The 18958-nt window shown below is 47.2% G+C and overlaps 1 protein-coding gene across 1 annotated transcript; it reads left to right on the top strand.

Annotated features, from left to right (window-relative positions):
- Positions 1–231: 231 nt before the first annotated feature.
- DYNLL2 (dynein light chain LC8-type 2) lies at positions 232–7547 on the top strand. Its single transcript, XM_082861496.1, has 3 exons — positions 232–533; positions 3308–3446; positions 5538–7547. Exons 2-3 carry the CDS (start codon positions 3315–3317, stop codon positions 5673–5675), a joined length of 270 nt encoding a protein of 89 aa, XP_082717622.1. The 5' UTR covers positions 232–533; positions 3308–3314; the 3' UTR covers positions 5676–7547.
- The last annotated feature ends 11411 nt before the right edge of the window (positions 7548–18958 follow it).

The raw sequence follows: 18958 nt of genomic DNA, 5'->3' as shown, positions 1-18958 counted from the left end.
CTTCTTTTTTCTTTTCTGAAGGCCACGTCTCCCTCCCCCAACCTTTTCCAGCTCCCCCTCCCCACCCCCTCCCTCCGCCCCGAGGCATTGTGGGAGGAAACAAGATGTGGGGCGAGAGCGGCGCGGGGAGAAGCCCGCAGTGCGGGGCCGAACGGGCCCAGCCAATGGGGAGCGCGGACGGCGGCGCGCGCGCCGGTGGGGGGAGCGGGGCGGGGCGCTATTTCAGAGGGGGGTCGTGCGTCCGCCAAGCTCGAGGCCGAGCGGAGCAGAGCTGCGAGGTGCCAGCGCGGAGCTGGCTAGCTGGCAGGCAGGCGGGCCGGCGGGCGCAAGGCGGAGCGCGGGCGGCGGGAGAAGCTCGAGGGCGGAGGGCGGCGGCGCTTGTGCTCGGCCCGGGCCTGCGGGAGCCGGAGACCGCGGCGGCGCCGGCGGCGGCGGCTGCTGCCAGAGGAGCCGAGGGGACACCGCCCTGCCCGCGCTCTGCCTCAGGCCATCCCTGCTCCCCCGGGACCCCGCGCGGACTCGCCTCCGTAAAGGTAAGCGGTGGGTGGAGGCTGCCCCGGGGCGGCGGCCCGACGCGCGGAGTTCGGCCCCGAGGCCCGGAGCAGTGCTGGCCTCGGCGTGACGTCCCCGGCGCCTCTCCTGCCCAGGGCTGCGCCACCCTGTGCCCTCCCGACCCCGGGGCCCCCGGCTGCAGAGGTGAGGCCTCCCGCCCCCCGCCCCGGGATTTCTCTGCGGGCTCGGAGGCCCTTGCTGTTTGGGCCGAGGGAGAGCCGCGGAGCGGGCTCGGGCGTGACGCGGTTCGTCCCGCCGTCGCCACCCTCTGGGGCGTCCTTCCTGCAGCGAGGACGCCCAGTCACTACGGCGCTGCTCTAGGCCGGACGGGGGAGGGCGGCCGGCCGGGCGGAGGTGCGGGGGGAGGAGGCTTTCTCCCGGCCCAGGTGCCGGCCTTCGGGATCGCAGCCACTGGAGGATGGGGTGGTGGAGGGAGACGGCCCCTTGGGGTCCGAAGGGAGGAAATACAAGCGTTTGTGCGTGTTGGGGGCCGGGGAGGGCGGGTCGTGTCGTTCGGAGGCCTGGTCTTTTTGTCGCAGGGCCGGGGATAGAGGAGAGTGAGCTGTCCTGGAGTGCCCTCTTAGCTTTTCAGAGGAGCCCCTGGCTCGTGACTAAGGCAGCTGGCCTGGGGCCCTGTGGTCATCCTTCAATCTGGAGGCCCAGGTCCCTTGCTTTTTTTTTTCCCCTCTTCCCCGGGGGGGAGGGACTACGTTGGCCCCTCCCTTTCCTTTTCTCATTGGCACCTTGGACAGGGGAGACTGGGGCTAGGCCTCACCTCTCAGACGCCTGGGGGGTCAGGGGTGAAGAATCGTGGCATTGTAGTCACAAGACCAACGTTATGTAACTGCAGGCTCTCCTGGAGGGTAAGGTGGTTTTAATTACTGTGACAAAGTTGTTTCTTTGGACTTTGGGAATGAGGCAGTGGGGCAGGTGAGCTTGCTGGGAAAACGGGTGCTGATTTCATCCTTTAATCAGGCCCCACCCCACCCTTGGATTTGTAAACAGTGCCCCCTTCTGAGTGGTAACCTGGGATAGGCCGCCCGGTGACACTAGTTTTCTTCCCTGTACTGCTGCTGTCGTACCTTTGCGCAAACCCATTGAAGTTGCCACATTTATCTTATTTCAGCCATTGTTTTCTAAAAAGATGTTGGTTTGCCCCAGGTCATATAGACAGCCAGGCCTTGAACAGGGTTCGCCTGACCTTTTCCTCAGCCCCAGCTGGTGCTCACAGACTCCTCTCGAGGCTCTGACTTTCCCTCTCGGGCGTATGGGAGCAGAGGGTACTGGGGCAATAATCCTTTGCTCTGCCAGCCTTTGCAAAAGTGGAACCAGCCCTGCTTAATTTGCCAGTGTGAGACAGAGGTGCCCCGGATGCAGTAAAGGGCTGCCTGACTAGCAGCTGGCACGCATGCATTCTTTGCATCTAGTGCAGGCTGAAGAAGTAGTCATGAATTCTGCTTCCCTTTTCAGCCCACCCAGCCCACAGGCTAGTGTGGACTCAGATCCGGGTGGCCCGGAATGATACCAGGGATCTCTCCTTGAGCAGTCAGGTCCCTGTGTAGCTTTGTATCGGACAGGGCTGCAACGACAACATCTTTTATCCACTGGGCAGGCCACAGAGTGGCGCTTTGGGGGAGTAGCACATGGGGTGGGGGGTGGATTGTTACTGCCCTCTGTGATGGGACTTGGTCAAGGACAGAGAATAGGATTTTGCAGCTCATCCCCTTTCCTGCAAAGCACCTCACATGCCATAGACTTCTAGGCAGGCCGTGGCCAGCCCTCCTGGAATTCCTGTCATCCTAGGAGGGGACCATGCAAGGTGAGCTCTGCAACTCTGGTTGCTGTAGGATGAATGCAATGTCTTAGATAGCATGGATATGAAAGAGTGCTATTAAAATAATAATTCTTTACCTTTTGTTGTCTCTGTCACCACTGGGCATTGGTAGCTTAGGGCTTGGCAGTCTTTTTCTGTGAAGGACCAGATAGTAAATATTTTAGGCTTTACAGGCCATCTAGTTTCTTACAACTATTCAACTCTGCCATTGTAGTGTGTTCCTATGAAACTGTTTACAAAAGCAGGTGGTGGGCTGAATCTGGCTAATGGGTGAGACCACTGTATAGACTGTCCTTGTTTGCAGTGTTCTCATATAACCTTAATTAATCCTTACAACAGCTCTTGATAGAGAGATATCCTCATTGCTAAAATAGAGGTAATCGAATGCAGAAAGGCTAAGTAACTTGTCCACAGACCAGAAGTCAGGCCTAATTCATCTTTCCACTTTGATACCAATGATATAATAATGGTCATTAAATCAAGGGCCTATTATGTTCAGGTGTTATACCACCAGGTTTACCCTGAGGTTAACTCAAGTCCACATTTTAAGATAATGAATGAGAGCACAAAGTTTAATCAACTTGCCCAAGGACACAGCTGGTAGATGGTGTATTGTAATATCTTGGCTATTGGTGCTATTCAAAATATTGGAACTAGATAAGTTTAGAGTTGGAAAAGCCTCATTTTACATGTGATAACAACTGATGGCTTATTATGTTTTTTTAATTATTTACCTTGTGTTTCCCAGACTTGGCAACCATGTGTCTGCTAAAATCTTAGGAGCTCCCTTTTCTAATGCCTCATATCTGTGTTTTCTATTGCCCTCATCTTCTGTGCTCCTCTCCCAGCCCCACACCCAGATGTTAGTGTTCACTGCCCAGAGCATGGGATTGCAGCCTCACCTCTCTGCTTCTTCTGCAGTGTCACGATGTCTGACCGGAAGGCAGTGATCAAGAATGCGGACATGTCTGAGGACATGCAACAAGATGCCGTTGACTGCGCCACGCAGGCTATGGAGAAGTACAACATAGAGAAGGACATTGCTGCCTATATCAAGAAGGTGTGCTGGGAGAGCTGTGGTTGGTCAGGGATAGGGATGGATAGCTGAGTTATGCCCCAGGGAGGGCTGGAGTGGGGGCATAGGAAAGTAGGTATATTCCATGCAAACAGAACCCTACGAACTTGCAAAGGAGATAAGTTAGGGGATGATTCTTATTTATTAAAGCATTTACCTTAAGAGTTTTTAATAGGAACTCTGCTGGGGTTGTGTGTATGTTACAGATAGTTAATGTGACTGCAAAAGCAATGGGGAGTGAAGCTTAAGGACTAGATATAACTGTCCCAATTCAGAACTATTCAAAATGAAGACCAAGGATGTTTGATTGGATAACATAAGATCCTATACAAATTTTCAGGGAGCTGCATCATTTAAAGTGGGATAGCCCTATAAGTGATTCTCATTATGTAGGACGTTTCCTTTTCTTTAAAAGGACTCAGGTGGGGAGTTCCCTGGCCGTCCAGTGGTTAAGACTCGGTGCTTTCACTGCCATGGCCCGGGTTCAATCCCTGGCAGGGAACTAAGATCCCGCAAGCCAAGCTGCGCGGCCAAAGAAAAAGGGACTCACGCACTAAATCGTCCCCTTCTCCCTGCCTCCTTGAGGAAAGGGTGGGCTTGAATATATATAGTTATATAGATATATAGATATTTTTTAATAGATGATCATTATTGGGGCAATAGGTTTAGTCCCTGAAGAATTCCTGGGTGAATGGACATAGTTAACATATATATAGTGAGGAAGCTGCTGAGCTAGAGGTGAAAGGTGGTACCCAGGGTCCCTGATTCCCAGTCAGGATCCATGTCCATTGGTGGCAGAGCCCCAGTCTTTGATATTCTTAATTCTGGTATCCCAAGGATGCCTAAGAGCCGTGGCATTCTGGTCCATACAGGCGGTAGAGTATCCTTGAGTTTCACAGAACTCTTTCCTGTGTGTGTGGGTGGTATGAGAAGAGGAAACTGGGGTCCTGAGAGACTTTTTCTTTCTGTGTGTGTAGCCAGGGGGTGCAGAGCTGGCAAGGCTGCTAGGCGTGCTGGTTCCTTGTTGAGTGATGGTTTTTCTGTTCTATTCAGGGAGCGAATGTAGAACCATGGACTCCTAGGGCCAGAAGAATCGCTTTCTCGTTTTGCTGATGGGGAAAATGGGGAAGCAACTATGGCTCTCCTATGTTACACAGGGTCTTCAGTCAGGAATAAAGCTGAGTGTGGTGACCCATGCCCTTTCCGCCGTCTCCTAATACCTTCTGGAGTTACGTGGTATGGGGGCCGTGAAGACGCTAAACAAGTTGCAGGTTGAGCCCCTAGGGGCCAGAGCCCCAAGGTTGGCTGCATTGCTGGGCCTGTGGTGGAGGGCTGCTGTCCTTTCACAGCCACGGCAGGATGCAGCTAGAACTGAGCCATCTGTTTCCTGCTGGGTCCACGGAGTGGGAAGGTCTGTCTGATAAGGTCGTGAGGATTTCCTAGCTGGCTTTGGTGCTGAACTTGTACTAGCCCTGAGAGAAGTGAGGGAACTGCCTTAATCTCATGGTTGAGGTCCTTTCTCTGGTGTTTACAGCCCACGTAGTGCCTGCCACACTGGAGTGTCTTTAATGTTGGCTTACACAGAATCGCTTCCTGGTTCTCCTGCAGCTACTCCTGGTACTTTCGTTCCCTGTTTTGCTTTAGCGTCTTGGCTTTTGGCGTTTGGAAATGCTGGTTTCGTAATGTGAGAGGTGGCAAGGGGCATGCCAGGGAGGCTTGCTCCTCTTCTACTCAGTGCTGTGTGACCCTGGAGTGGTCCTTTATTCCACTGGCTTTTCTGATGCCCTTGCTGAAGGATTGCGGGGTGGGCTTTTGAAAAGCAGGGTAGCTAGAGGAACGAGAGATGAACGGGCTGTAAAGTGCTAGAGAGAAATAATGGAGCCTTTGTGGTGTTACATTATTAATGAAGGAGTGTCCTAGCCAACCTTAGAACCTGAGCTCCTGAGGTTCAGAGAACCGAGGCCGTGGACTGGGGGTGGGGTGGGGGTGACAGCTAAACTAATCAGACTCTCATTCTGATTTCTCATTCTCCAGCTGTCCTAATCACCTTTTTTCTCTTTTTTATTCTTCTTTTAGGAATTTGACAAGAAATATAACCCTACCTGGCATTGTATTGTGGGCCGAAATTTTGGCAGCTACGTTACACACGAGACAAAGCACTTCATCTATTTTTACTTGGGTCAAGTTGCAATCCTCCTCTTCAAGTCAGGCTAGGTGGCCGCAGTGAAGGTGTTAGTGGTGGCGGCAGTGATGGCAAGCAGGCGGCGTTGCTGGGACTGTTTTGCACTGGGGCCAGCATCAGGATGTCCTCTCCAATGGCTGTGCTACTGCATGGACTGTATACTCGATTTCATGTGTATGTCGCAGTAAACAAAACCAAACTTCTTTCTGTTTAGTTGCCTGGGGAAGAAGGCTGCTTTACGTTTATTTTTCAAGACTTAAATTTTTGTTGTTGTTGTTGTTGTTGTTGTTGTATTGCACTAGGAAATCTCTCCCACCCCTCTCTTTTCTCTTTCTCTCCCTATACAAATAAAAAGCCCTCAACAAAGCCTGTACGACTAGGAGGGCTGGGGAAAAGAAATAGGTGTCTGGAGGTGGAACTAAAACTGTGCAGCTGCCTCTTCTGGTGGTGGATGCTGCTTTGGGAGGGCCAGGGAGGCTGCAGGGGGGACAGCGTTAGGATTGACAAGGAGAGAGGGATAGGAAGGAGGGTAGGGAGATTGATCTAGTACCAGGGAGAATATTCCACTGAACTGTGATTCCACGGCTTGGGGCAGAGGGTGGGGCAGGGGCTGGATTCTTTAAGGGGCCTTGAGATGTGTTTGTCTGTGGTGTGTGGGAGTGGGGAGCAGACTTATCTTGCTGTCTTTGTCAGAAGAGTTTCTAAGTGAGGGCTGTGTCTTTTATTCTTTCATTCTTCCTGCCAGAGCTCGTGCTAGGAGGATGTTGAGGGTGGGATTAGCTTGATTTTTTTTTGTCTTTTCATTCTTCTCTCCTTCTGTCTGCTCCCTGCTTAGCTCTCTGTTTTCTCATTCCTCCAGAGTTCTCTTAGAGCAGCCCCTGGTAGTTGGCTGGCAAGGGAATTTCTGGTGACTAGTTCTTAGCTAGGTCTTAGCAATCAAACCAAATTAATGTGTCCCTTGTTTTTCCTCTGTGTGTGTGAAAGTGTGTATATCTTGGTTTAGGGTAGAGGGGAGGGAGGGGCAGGACTGTGGAATCTCTAAGGTGTATCGGTAGACAAGTGGGCCTTTATGTTAAAAACCTCTGGGGGCCTCTGTTTTGGGGGTGAAGATGGGTATCACCCTACCCGCCCTCAGCCATCTGGCCTAGACGCTGCTTGCCCTATGGCTGTCTGCTCCCGGGAAGGCTTTAGGAGGATAGTCCGGGATGAGCTGGGTCTCAGTGGAGAGGGAAAGGGACTTTGTGAGTGGTGGCAGCCTCTTGTGGGAGGCAGGGGTGGAAGTGTGATAAAGGCTGTTGAGGGGCTTTGGGGGAACTTTGGAGGTCAGTCTTGCAGTGGTGAAGCCAGGAATTAGGGGATGGAGCAGGACCGCTAGTGGAAGGAGATTCCAAGGGGAGTGCTCGGGAAATCTTGTCTGTGGATCAAACAGTGATGGGGTGGGGAATGGGGTGGGGGGAGTCATTACTGATTGAGCTGTTGATTCTTGTAAATTGCATTAAAAACTCTCACGTGTAGGGTTGATGCTGTGGAGGGGGTTTGGGATCCAGCTCATTCTCTTTTTTTTTTTCCGATTCCATCCTCGAGGTTGGTGGGGAGGCAGGAGAATGCCCCCTTCTCAAGCCTTTAGTGTGTGCTGAGCTTTCTTTGATGCTGACAAGGGAGGGTGGGGACCGGGATGGTGAGTGAGTTCCCTGTAAAACCCTTTGGTGGGCGCAAGACTGAGTGCTTGAGTTGAGGTTTATTTTTTTATGAGTGTCCAGATCTGTCTCCCCCTGCCCTCCCAGACTTGTGCGGCCAGTTGGAAATGTCTGGTGTGTGTCCATCTCTCCCTCGTTTCTGGAGCATCTCCTGTGCTCTGCATCCACGCCTCTGCCTCTTTTGGACATTAAAGGTCGATTGATGCACTTCTGAGCTGCTTGGGTTTCTTTGGGGGTAAAGGGGATGGCCTGGTGGCGGTGGTACCACACGTGGGAGGGGTGGGCATCTAGGGTGGAGTAGAACGGGGTCCAAAGAGATGCTGAATCAGGTCTCAGAGGGCCTAGGCTTGGGCCCCTTAAGTGGAGGAAAATAACCAGCGGCGCTCACCCACAGGAGTTCTTGGGTCGTTGGTGGAGGTGGTCTGGTGAGCCTCATTTTGAGTCTTCCATATAGTCGATGCTGAGACCTGGAGACTATTTCTGTTAGCTCTAGCCACTCAGGAACGGAGAAGCTGAGGACCTTCAGAAAGGTGGAACCTGAGTGGTCTCTGACTCTTGGGTTATCCTGGTTGTCCCACTTGGGGCTCCTGCCCACACACACCTGGAGAAGTCAGCAGTACCGAGACGCTTCTGAGAGTATCTGCCCACCCCTGTGACCCTAAGCCACTGGTGTCTGGGCTTATGGCTACAATTCTTGTGGAGGGTGTTTGGGAGCAGAGATGGCTTTATACTCATTTCTGTTGTCAGTTATTCACTGAAAAATGTTTCTGAGTTTTATACTTAGGCCAAGGATGCTGTTCACATAGGAGAACAGGACAGGGAAGTTCTCTTCTTTCATGGCATGTACATTGTAGTGCACAGAGCAGACGTACACATTAAAAAGCCAGTAGTGATAAATACTATCAAGGAAATAAACTGGGCAATGAGCTATTGGTGTTGGAGGTAGGTGGATCCGTTTCTTGCACAAAGTTGAAAGTTGGTGGGCTGGATCCTGGGGAGAAAAACCTCCAGGGCAGCGAGGTCCCAAGGGAATAAGACGAGGGGCTCTAGAACCTCAACTTCTGTTCCCACCTTTGCTGGTATGAACGATTTGACAGAGCTGGAGCTTTGGAGGAGGAGAGGAGGCCATGGTCCACATTTTATCTGCAATAGGTGCCTCTAGGGTCAAAACTCATCCTGTCCTGTTGGGAGAGGCAGTCCAGGTAGCATCTATGGACAGCACACTCCTGCACAGGTAGGTACATGGTGCTCATCTAGAAGGTTAATCCTGCAAGGCTTCCTGATGAGCCCCCACCCCATGGGGCCCAGGAGGGGCAACACTGGAGGATCGACTACAGAAGGGGCTGTGGAAGGCAGATGGGAACTGTGGCAGAGGAATGCAGCCACTGTCGGAACTGTGGCCAGGCAGAGGAAGCAGGAGCTTCAGTATCCCACCTCTCTTTCATCCTGTTCTCCAGTTTTCTGGGGACCTCCTTTTGGCCGAACCTAACAAAAGTCAGGCAGAGGACAAGGCTGACCCAGGGATACAGTCTGTAGGGGTCAACCCCCCCTCCCCCCAAGGAACGTAGCAGGAGAATGAATCTAAGAGGGGCAAACCAAGCCAGCATGGTAGGAAATTCTCTGTTGCTGTGGACAACGTGTCTGTCTCTCCCCAGAACTCGTGTCCTCTAGCCTAGACAAGGTGTGGCTGCCTCCTAAACTATCCCCTTACTTCCTTCAGGTCTTTCCTCAAACATCCTCTTATCAGAGGGGCCTGCTTACATCCTACAGAAAATAGTACCACGCCCCCATCACTGTTAACCTTACCCAATTTAATTCAGCATAGCACCTGCCAATGCTTGACATTCGTTTACTTATTGATCTTTCACAAGTAGAACATAAGCTTGAGAGCAGAGCCATTTTCTCTTTTCTTCACTGCTTTATCTTCAAGCCCCCAGAACAGCATCTGTGCTGTAGGGGATGCTTGATAAATGTTGGTTGGCCAAATGAAAAAAGAGTGCAAACAAGCATGGGCAACCCGGCTTTTCCTGAAGACACTTTTGCTTTTGGCTTGACTCCCCCTTGCTGGCCAAGCCCTGGAAAGGCATCAATGGGTCATTCCCCAAGTGTGTTCATGCCTCAGCCCTTCTTCCTTATCAGCTGTGGGAGAATGAAAGAGTGCGTTCTTAAAGTACATTTTGTTTTTAAAGCATTTCCGTTTATGTCCCTGAAACCTCCAAGCACCCCTCTGAGCTAGACCCCAGGCAGTCATTAGCCACATCTTTGGATAAGCAAACTGAATCAGAGAGGGTGGGTGACTTGCCAAAGCACATGTAGCTGGTAGCGTTACTAGTGCCCAGGCACTGTGACTTACAAGGGCTGACCTGGGTTTGACAGCAGTGTTCTCACTGATACTCCTTGAGATTTAGGCCCAGCTCTCTGAGCTTGGGAGTGAATGCCCTGTTCACTGATGTTCCCCTTCCTGGGCTCGCTTCAGCAAAGGCAATGAGGATAATTTCCAGGCCTTCTCTTCTCCTCACTACTCTTGTCTACCAAGCATTGAGGAAGTGCCCCTTCCTTCTTGAAGCTTCATGAAAGGGGTAATGAGTCTTCTGGATTTAGGAGAGAGCAGACTCCCAGAGTTCTGGCTCAGGACTCCCCTGAACTAAAGGCATAGCTTCCCCACCACTCTGGTAACAAGGAGTGACCTCTCATCTGTTGAGGTCATGTGTACCGGTATGTATATCTTTGTGACACCATGAGCTTGGTGTCCACACCAGTGTACATGCATACTCCTATGCACAGACTGCTGCTGTACCAGTATAGAAGGGTTCATAAGAAAAGGTCAAGGAGGACCCAAGTCCTTGTGCCTCTCCTCCCTTGCTTTGCCCAAACAAAGATGTGTTTATAGTGAGGCTGCTGGACATTGCTGTCTTGGGCTTTAGAGAGAGGCCAAACATGCAAAAACAGTGTGGTGTTGTGGACAGACCTGGGGTTGAGTCCCAGCTCCTACACTTAACCACTTTATGAACTTGGGCAAGTCATTTGATTCTGAGGTTTAATTTCTTCATCTGTAATATGGGGATAATACCTATCTACCCAAAAGAGTGGTTATGAGGATCAAATGACATCATGTATGTGAAAGTGCTTTCAAATTGGAACATCATGATGGTGATGAAGATGCTGGTTATTAGAGTCAGTGATGATAAATCTTGGGGAAAGAATAAAGGATTCTGGGAAGTCAGGCCCCCCTGAATCTCCCCTCGTGTCTCGTACTGGCCTTCTCCTGCATTGTCCAATTGTATCATATTATAGAGAAGGAAGTTAAGAACCAGACAGGGAAACAAACTTACCTAAGATCTCATGGATGTTTGGGTTAATTGGGATGTAGAACTTGGTCTCCTAACTCCCTGGCTGGTCTGATCCTGAGGTGGTAGAGGGGACTAACTTATCACTTGGTGCTAAGCCCCCTACTGAACTCTGAAATGCCGTGTACTTGGTGATGGTGTACAATTCAGTGGTTTTTAGTATATTCAAAGAGTTGTGCAACCATCACCACTATCTAATTCCAGAATATTGTCATCACTCCTCAAAGAAACCTTGCACCCATTTGCAGTCACTCCTCATTCTTCCTTCTCTCTAGCCCCTGTAAACCACTAATGTATTTTCTATCACTGTGAATTTGCCTGGACATTTCATATAAATGGAATCCTACAATATATGGCCTTTTGTGTCTGGCTTCTTTCACTTAGCATAACGTTTTCAAGGTTCATCTGTGTTGTAACATTTATCAGTACTTCGTTCCTTTTTCTGGCCAAGTAATGTTCCACTGTGTGGCTATATCATATTTTGTCATTTTGTTTATGTATCAGTTGAGTGATTTTGGGTTGGTTCCACTTTTTGCCTATTGTGACTAGTGCTGCTATGGACATTGATGTATAAGTTTTTGTGTGGACAGATGTTTTCAATTCTCTTGGGTCATTTTTTCTTTAAATGTCAGTTTACTTTTCTATTTGAAAAAAATCTAGATTGATATCGGAAATTTTTTTCTGTAAAGGGTCTGATAGTAAGTATTTTAGGCTTTGTGGGCCGTATGACATAGTGTATGTTGTGTATGTAGTTGCTCCGATTACTGAACTCTGCCATTGCAGCTTGAAAGCAGCCATAGCCAGTATGTAAACAAATAAGCATGGATGTGTTCCAGTAAAACTTTAAACAGGCAGTGGGTTAGATTTGGCCTGTGGATTACAGTTTGCCAAGCCCTAATTTAGATGACAGACTCACATAATCCAACATTCCAAAAGTACAAACAGTGAAAATCCTCCCTCCCACTTCTGTCCCAGAGCCCAGGGGCTCCCCTCCTTAGAAGCAATTGATATTATGAGATTTTGTATCCCCTTTCAGGGGCAGTTGATAAAGAGCATATTTTTTTAAATTATTTATTTATTTATTTATTTTTGGCTGCATTGGGTCTTTGCTGATGTGCACGGCTCTCTCAGTTGTGGCGAGCGGGGGCCACTCCTTGTGGTGCACGGGCCTCTCATTGCGGTGGCTTCTCTTGTTGCGGAGCTTGGGCTCTGTGCACACGGGCTTCAGTACTTGTGGCACGCGGGCTCAGTAGTTGTGGCTCGCGGGCTCTAGAGCGCAGGCTCAGTAGTTGTGGCGCATAGGCCCAGTTGCTCCTTGGCATGTGGGATCTTCCCGGACAGGGCTCGAACCCATGTCCCCTGCATTGGCAGGTGGATTCTTAACCACTGCGCCACCAGGGAAGCCCTATAAAGAGCGTATTTTTAAGTGGCCATGTAGCGTTCCACTGCGTTACAGATAGTTTAATAAATATGAAAGGACTAACATATCCGAAGGCATGCCCTGGAAGACAGAACACTATTCTAGGAGTGTCACCCTGACCTGCCCAATTGATTCCTCCATTAGAATAATCCTTTGAACTCCTGGGATTTGCCCAGGAGCTTTGGGGGGCATGCCTGATGAATATGTTGAGTGATCCCTTTTGGATCAAAAACAAGCTCTGGGGCTTCCCTGGTGGCGCAGTGGTTGAGAGTCCGCCTGCCAATGCAGGGGACACGGGTTCGTGCCCCGGTCCGGGAGGATCCCACATGCCGCGGAGCGGCTGGGCCCGTGAGCCATGGCCGCTGAGCCTGCGCGTCCGGAGCCTGTGCTCCGCAACGGGAGAGGCCACAACAGTGAGAGGCCCGCGTACCGCAAAAAAAAAAAAAAAAAAAAAACAAGCTCTGACTCTCAAGGGATGCAAGATTTTCTTAGGTGGTTTTTGTGGCAGTCAGTTCCACTACAGAGATAGAGAGATGCAAGCTGTGGATATCTATCCTACCTATTCTATCTATCCATCCATCCTCTATCTTTCAATTATCAATCAATTTATCTATTATATCTATCTATATCTATCTATCCATCTATATTTGTTGCAAGGAATTGGCTTTTGTAACTGTAGGGATCAGGTAGGCAGGTCTGGAGTCTAGTGCATGCCACGAGGAAGGTCAGGCTGGAAACTCTTAGGCAGGTGCTGACGCTGCAATACACAGGTGGAATTTCTTGAGGGAAATCTCAGGCCTTTCAATTGGTTGGATCAGGTCCACCCAGATTATCCAAGAAATTTCCTTTACGTAAAGTTAACTGATTGTAGATGTTATCACATTTACAAAATACCTTCACAGCAACACCTAGGTTAGTGTTTGATTGAATATCTAGGTACTAGAGCCTAGCCAACCTGACACATAAAACTGATCAGCACAGACCACATCTGGTCAACCTGGCACCAATACACATCTCGTAAACCATACTTAATCTCCAAATAAAGACAATAACAAAGTCATACTTCCACCTAACATGATACAGTGATCCTGTGTACAACTGAAAATGTGCTAACCCTTTCCCCAGAAGAGGAGGCAAAGCCTTTGGATGAAGTTCACTCCTCTCCTTGATAATCCTATAACTTCAATAATGTAAACTTAGTTTTTATTGATACATTTTATGTTAGATGACAAGGGGATAAGAGAGGGAAGAAAAAATACACAAATAAACATTCTCACAATAAAATAAGGAATAAATACTCATAATAATACAGCCTTCAGTTCTGAAATTGGTCAGGTGGTCGTAGCTGGTATTTATAACTACCTTCTTCTACTACCCATTCCATATTTCCTTTACCCTCAGCAAGCACCTCAGTGCTGGTTGTGGTTCTCTTCCTGGTGGGATGCCCCCAAACATCCATTCTTGAAGGGTCTGTGCCATTAGAAGTCTTGCCTGAATTGTGTTGTTATAGTATTTCATTGGCGTTAGTCACGGGCTATGAGAGTACTAAGAGATGCCCTAAGGGATCTCCTGTATTCCAGACATACTTTTCCTTACCTCCGTTATGTAGTAGCAGCCCGCTTTCCCCTTGGCAGTCAGAATCAATCACCCCAGCCAGTACAGTCCCTCCCATCTTTGTCTGTATATTTAGAAGGATGAGGACTCTAAAATGGAGGTAGCAGTCTTAACTTCCAGTTCAGTGGAATCATTGTTGTGTTTCCAGGTGGAAGCGTTCCTCCCTTTGGAATGAAGATGTCTATATCAGCAAGCATAAGGTTGCAGACAGGAAGCAAAATTTTTCTTATGAATCACTAGGGTTAATATTGAATGCTGCCATGCCATTTCCACTCCTTGATTCCTGGAACCATGAATCCTAGCTGTGGGAGAAATAACCCCATACATGGAATGCTGATTTGAGTACGGACAGTCTCCTGAAGGATGTTGCCCCAGCCCTGCAAGGTGTTGCCACCTAGCTAGTTCTGTAACTGGATCTTCAAAAGGCCATTCAGGGCTTCCCTGGTGGCGCAGTGGTTGGGAGTCCACCTGCTGATGCAGGGGACACGGGTTCGTGCCCCGGTCCGGGAAGATCCCACATGCCGCGGAGCCCCGTGAGCCATGGCCGCTGAGCCTGCGCGTCCGGAGCCTGTGCTCCGCAACGGGAGAGGCCACAACAGTGAGAGGCCCACGTACCACAAAAAAAAAAAAAAAAAGGCCATTCAACCTTTCTAGCAAGCCAGCTACTTCAGGATGGCAGGCAATATAGTGAGACCAGGAGAATCCACGAACGTGAGCCCATTACTGCACTTCATTTGCTGTGAAGTGAGTCCCTTGACTAGAAGCAGTGCTCTGGAATACCGTGATGGTGGGTAAGGCATTCTGGGAGTCCACAGCTGGCAGCTTTTGCAGAAGCATTACATGCAGGGAAAGCAAATCACATCCAGAGTAGGAACAAAGCACTATCCCTTCCACGATGGAAGCAATCCAATGTAATCGATCTGCCACGAGGCAGCGGGCTGATCACCCCAGGGAATGGTGCCGGGTCTCAGGGTTGGTCTTCGCTGCTGGCAGACTGGGCACTCAGCACTGGCTGTAGCCAGATAGGCCTTGGTGAGTGGACGCCCACATGGCTGAGCCCATGCATAGCCTCCATCCCTGCCATCTGGCTACTTTGCTTATAAGCCAATGGACAATGATGGGGTGGCTGGTCACCCTATCCACCTGATTACTAAAATCCTCCTCTGTGGAGGTCACCCTTTGGTGAGCATTCACATGGGACATAAATATCTTCACATTCCTTGCCCATTCAGAGAGGCCTATGACCTAGATTCCTTGCCACCAATTTTCCAATCACATTCCTTCCAAGTCCCTGGCTATCTAGTCAAACCATTGGCCACAGCTCATGAACCAAACTTATGCCTCTGGCCTTTTCTTTTCAAAGTGAACAACCAGGTGCCCTGATCAGAGTTCTGCCCACTGGGAAGATTTACTTTCACCACTGCCCTACAGGATGCACTAGAAAGGGTTGCAGTGCTGTAGCTACCCATTCTGGGGGGATGCCTACATATCGTGCAGAACCATCTGTGAACCAGTCCTGAGTTTTCTCTTCCTCAGTCAACTGGTTGTAGGGAACTCCCCATAAGGCCATAGAGGCAGGCTGGGAGAGAAAAGGCAATGTGGCAGGAGTAGGGACTATGGGTGTTTGGGCCACTTGGTACCAAAGAAAAGGAACTGAGATATAGGTATTTATATATATGTGTATATACCCCCAAACCATATATAATATACATTCATACATATACTATTGATAATATATGAGCAATAAGATAATATCAGTATATGATTCTAGTAGGTATGTTAGGATATATAATATATTAATATATATTCTCTCTGTGTAAAGAGATTTACTGTAAATACTTGGCTTATGTGTTTGTGGAGGCTGGCTAGGCAAGTTTGAAATCTGTAGGCTGACAGGCTGGGACTCTGATAGGAGCTGAAGCTCCAGTCCACAAGCAGAATTTCTTCTACCTCAGGGAAACCTCAATTATGTTCTTATTTATTTATTTATTTGGCTGCGTTGGCTCTTCGTTGCTGCGCGTGGGCTTTTCTCTGGTTGCAGAGAGTGGGAGCCACTCTTCGTTGCAGTGCGCAGGCTTCTCACTGCGGTGGCTTCTCTTGTTGTAGAGCACAGGCTCTAGGCACGCGGGCTTCAGTAGTTGTGGCATATGGACTCAGTAGTTGTGTCTTGGGGGCTCAAGAGCACAGGCTCAGTAGTTGCGGTGCATGGGCTTAGTTGTTCCGTAGCATGTGGGACCTTCCTAGACCAGGGATGGAACCTGTGTCCCTGCATTGGCAGGTGGATTCTTAACCACTGCGCCACCAGGGAAGCCCTCAATTCTGTTCTTAATGCCTTTCAACTGAGTGGATCAGGCCCACCCATATTATCCAGGATAATCTCCTTTCCTTCTTTCTTTCAACTGATTGTAGATATTAATCTCATCTACAAAACACCTTCACAGAAACACCTAGATTAGTATTTGATTAAATAATTGGGTACCATAGCCTAGCCAAATTGACACATAAAACAACTGACAGAATTTGTAAACTGAGAAAGTTGTAACTTCTCATAGAGGAACCCAAACATGTTCAAAGAGGCAGGTCATTTTTAAAAGCAGTTTTATTGTAGTGTAATTGACATACAATAAATTGCATGGATTTAAAGTGTACGATTTAATAAGTTTTGACACATGTATATACCGTTAAAACTATCACCACAATTAAGATAGGAAACATTCCCATCACACCTAAAAGTCTCCTCTTAAGCCCTTGTAATCCTGCCCTCTCCCTTCCTTGTCTCCCTTGCAGCCCCTGTCACCAGACAACCATTGATCTACTTTTTGTCCCTGTAGATTAGTTTGCATTTTCCAGAATTTTATAAAAATGGAATCATACAGGGCTTCCCTGGTGGCGCAGTGGTTGAGAGTCCGCCTGCCGATGCAGGGGAAACGGGTTCGTGCCCCGGTCCAGGAAGATCCCACATGCCGCGGAGCGGCTGGGCCCGTGAGCCATGGCCGCTGAGCCTGCGCGTCCGGAGCCTGTGCTCTGCAACGGGAGAGGCCACAACAGTGAGAGGCCTGCGTACCGCAAAAAAAAAAAAAAAAAAAAAAGGAATCATACAATGTGTACTCTTTTTGGGTCTGGTTTCTTTCACTCAGCATAATTATTTTGAGATTCATCCATGTTGTTCTTCTGTGTATCATAGTTTATTCTTTTTTGTTGGTGAGTAGTATTCCAGTGTATGGATATATAAGATGTATTAATCCATTCCCCAACTGAAGGGCACTTGGGTTTCTGTTTTGGTGATTATGAATAAAGTTGCTATAAACATTTGTGTATAAGTTTTATATTAATGTCGGTTTTTATTTCATTTGGATAAATAAGAGTGGGATTGCTGGATTTTATGGTAAGTGTTTGTTTACATTAAAAGAAACCGCCAAACTGTTTTCCGGAGTGGCCACACCATTGCACATTCCCACCAGCAACGTATGAGAGTTTCATCGGCTTCCATCTTGTTAACACTAGCTATTGTCAGTTTTTCTTTTTTAATTTTAACTTTCCAAATAGGTGTATAGTGATATTGTGGTTTTGATTTACATTTCCCAAATGACAAATGATGTTGAGCATCTTTTCATATGCTTATTTACTACCTGTATATCTTTGCTCATCTTTTTATTGTGCTGTTTGTTTTCTCATGTTGAGTTTTCAAAATTTCTTATATGTTCTGGAAAGAAATCCATTATCAAATATAAGATTTGCAAATATTTTCTCTTGATCTGTGACTTGTCTTTTCATTCTCTTAATTGTCTTTTACAGAGAAAACGTTTAAAGCATTTTGATAAGTCTAATTTTTTTTTCTTTTTTCCATAGTGCTTTTGGTATATCTAAGGACACTTTGCATAACCCGAGGTAACAAAGGTTTTCTCCTATTTTTTTTTTCTAAAAGTTTTAGAGTTTTACATATAGATCTATAATCCATTTGGAATTAACTTTGTATATGGTATGAGGTATAGATCGTGGTTTATTTCTCTTCTCATCTCTTCCTCCCTCCCTTCCTCCCCTCCCTTTGCATATTGTTTCCCTTCCAATGGCTTCATCATCATTTTTGAAAAGACTCTCCGTTCTCCATTAAATTGCCTTTGCACCTTTGTAAAGATTCAATTGGCCATATCTTTATTTCTGGACTTTGTGTTCTGTCCCATCCATCTACTTGTCTGTCTGCCAACATTGTACTGTAGTTTTATAGTAAGTCTTGAACTTGGGTAATGTAAATCTTCCTAGGTTATTCTTTTTCAAAATTAATTTGGGTATTCTAGTCTCTTTGCCTTTGCATATAAATTTACAAATCATGCTATCAATATTTGCAAAATATCTTTCTGGGATTTTTGTTTGGATTGCACTGAATTTATAGATCAATTTGGAGACAACTGACATCTTAACAATATTGAGTTTTCTGATCCACGAACCTGGTATTTCTCTTTGTTTTTGGTCTTCTGATTGTTTCCCATAACTGTTCTGTAATTTTCAGTGTACAGATTCTGCACCTGTTTTATTAGTTTATATCTATGTGTTTCCTTTTTCTGTGCTATTGTAATAGTACTGTTTTTTTAATGGAAATAATGTAGAATTTTTATTCTGTTGTATTTATATATTTATTTAATGTATCAACATTATTATCATAGATTTTAAAAAATGTTTTATTATCTAGTAGAGATAGTTACCTGCCATTATCCTTTTTAAGAATATTTTTAGGTGTTTTGCTTGTTTAAATTTTTTTCTTTTTCTTTTTTTAAATTTAATTTTTATTTTATATTGGGGTATAGTTTATTTACAATGTTGTGTTAGTTTCAGGTGTACAGCAAAGTGGTTCAGTTATACGTATACATATATCCATCCTTTTCAGATTCTTTTCCCATATAGGTTATTACAGAATATTGAGTAGAGTTCCCTGTGCTGTACAGTAGGTCCTTGTTGTTTATCTATTTTATATATAGTAGTGTGTATATGTTAATCCCAAACTACTAATTTATCCCTCTCCTCCACCTTTCCCCTTTGGTAACCATAAGTTTGTTTTCTCTGTCTGTGAGTCTGTTTCTGTTTTTTAAATAAGTTCATTTGTATCATTTTTTTAGATTCCACATATAAGTGATATTATATGATATTTGTCTTTGTCTGACTTACTTCACTTAGTATGATAATCTCTAAGGCAACTTTAAAAGAATGTCCATTAACTGATGTATAGACGAAGGAAAGTGGTA

This window comes from Leucopleurus acutus, assembly GCF_964270905.1.
Source record: "Leucopleurus acutus genome assembly, chromosome: 19".
Classification (NCBI taxonomy): Eukaryota; Metazoa; Chordata; class Mammalia; order Artiodactyla; family Delphinidae; genus Leucopleurus; species Leucopleurus acutus.
The sequence above is the reverse complement of the archived record's forward strand: the minus strand, read 5'-3'. Positions and strand labels throughout refer to the sequence as shown.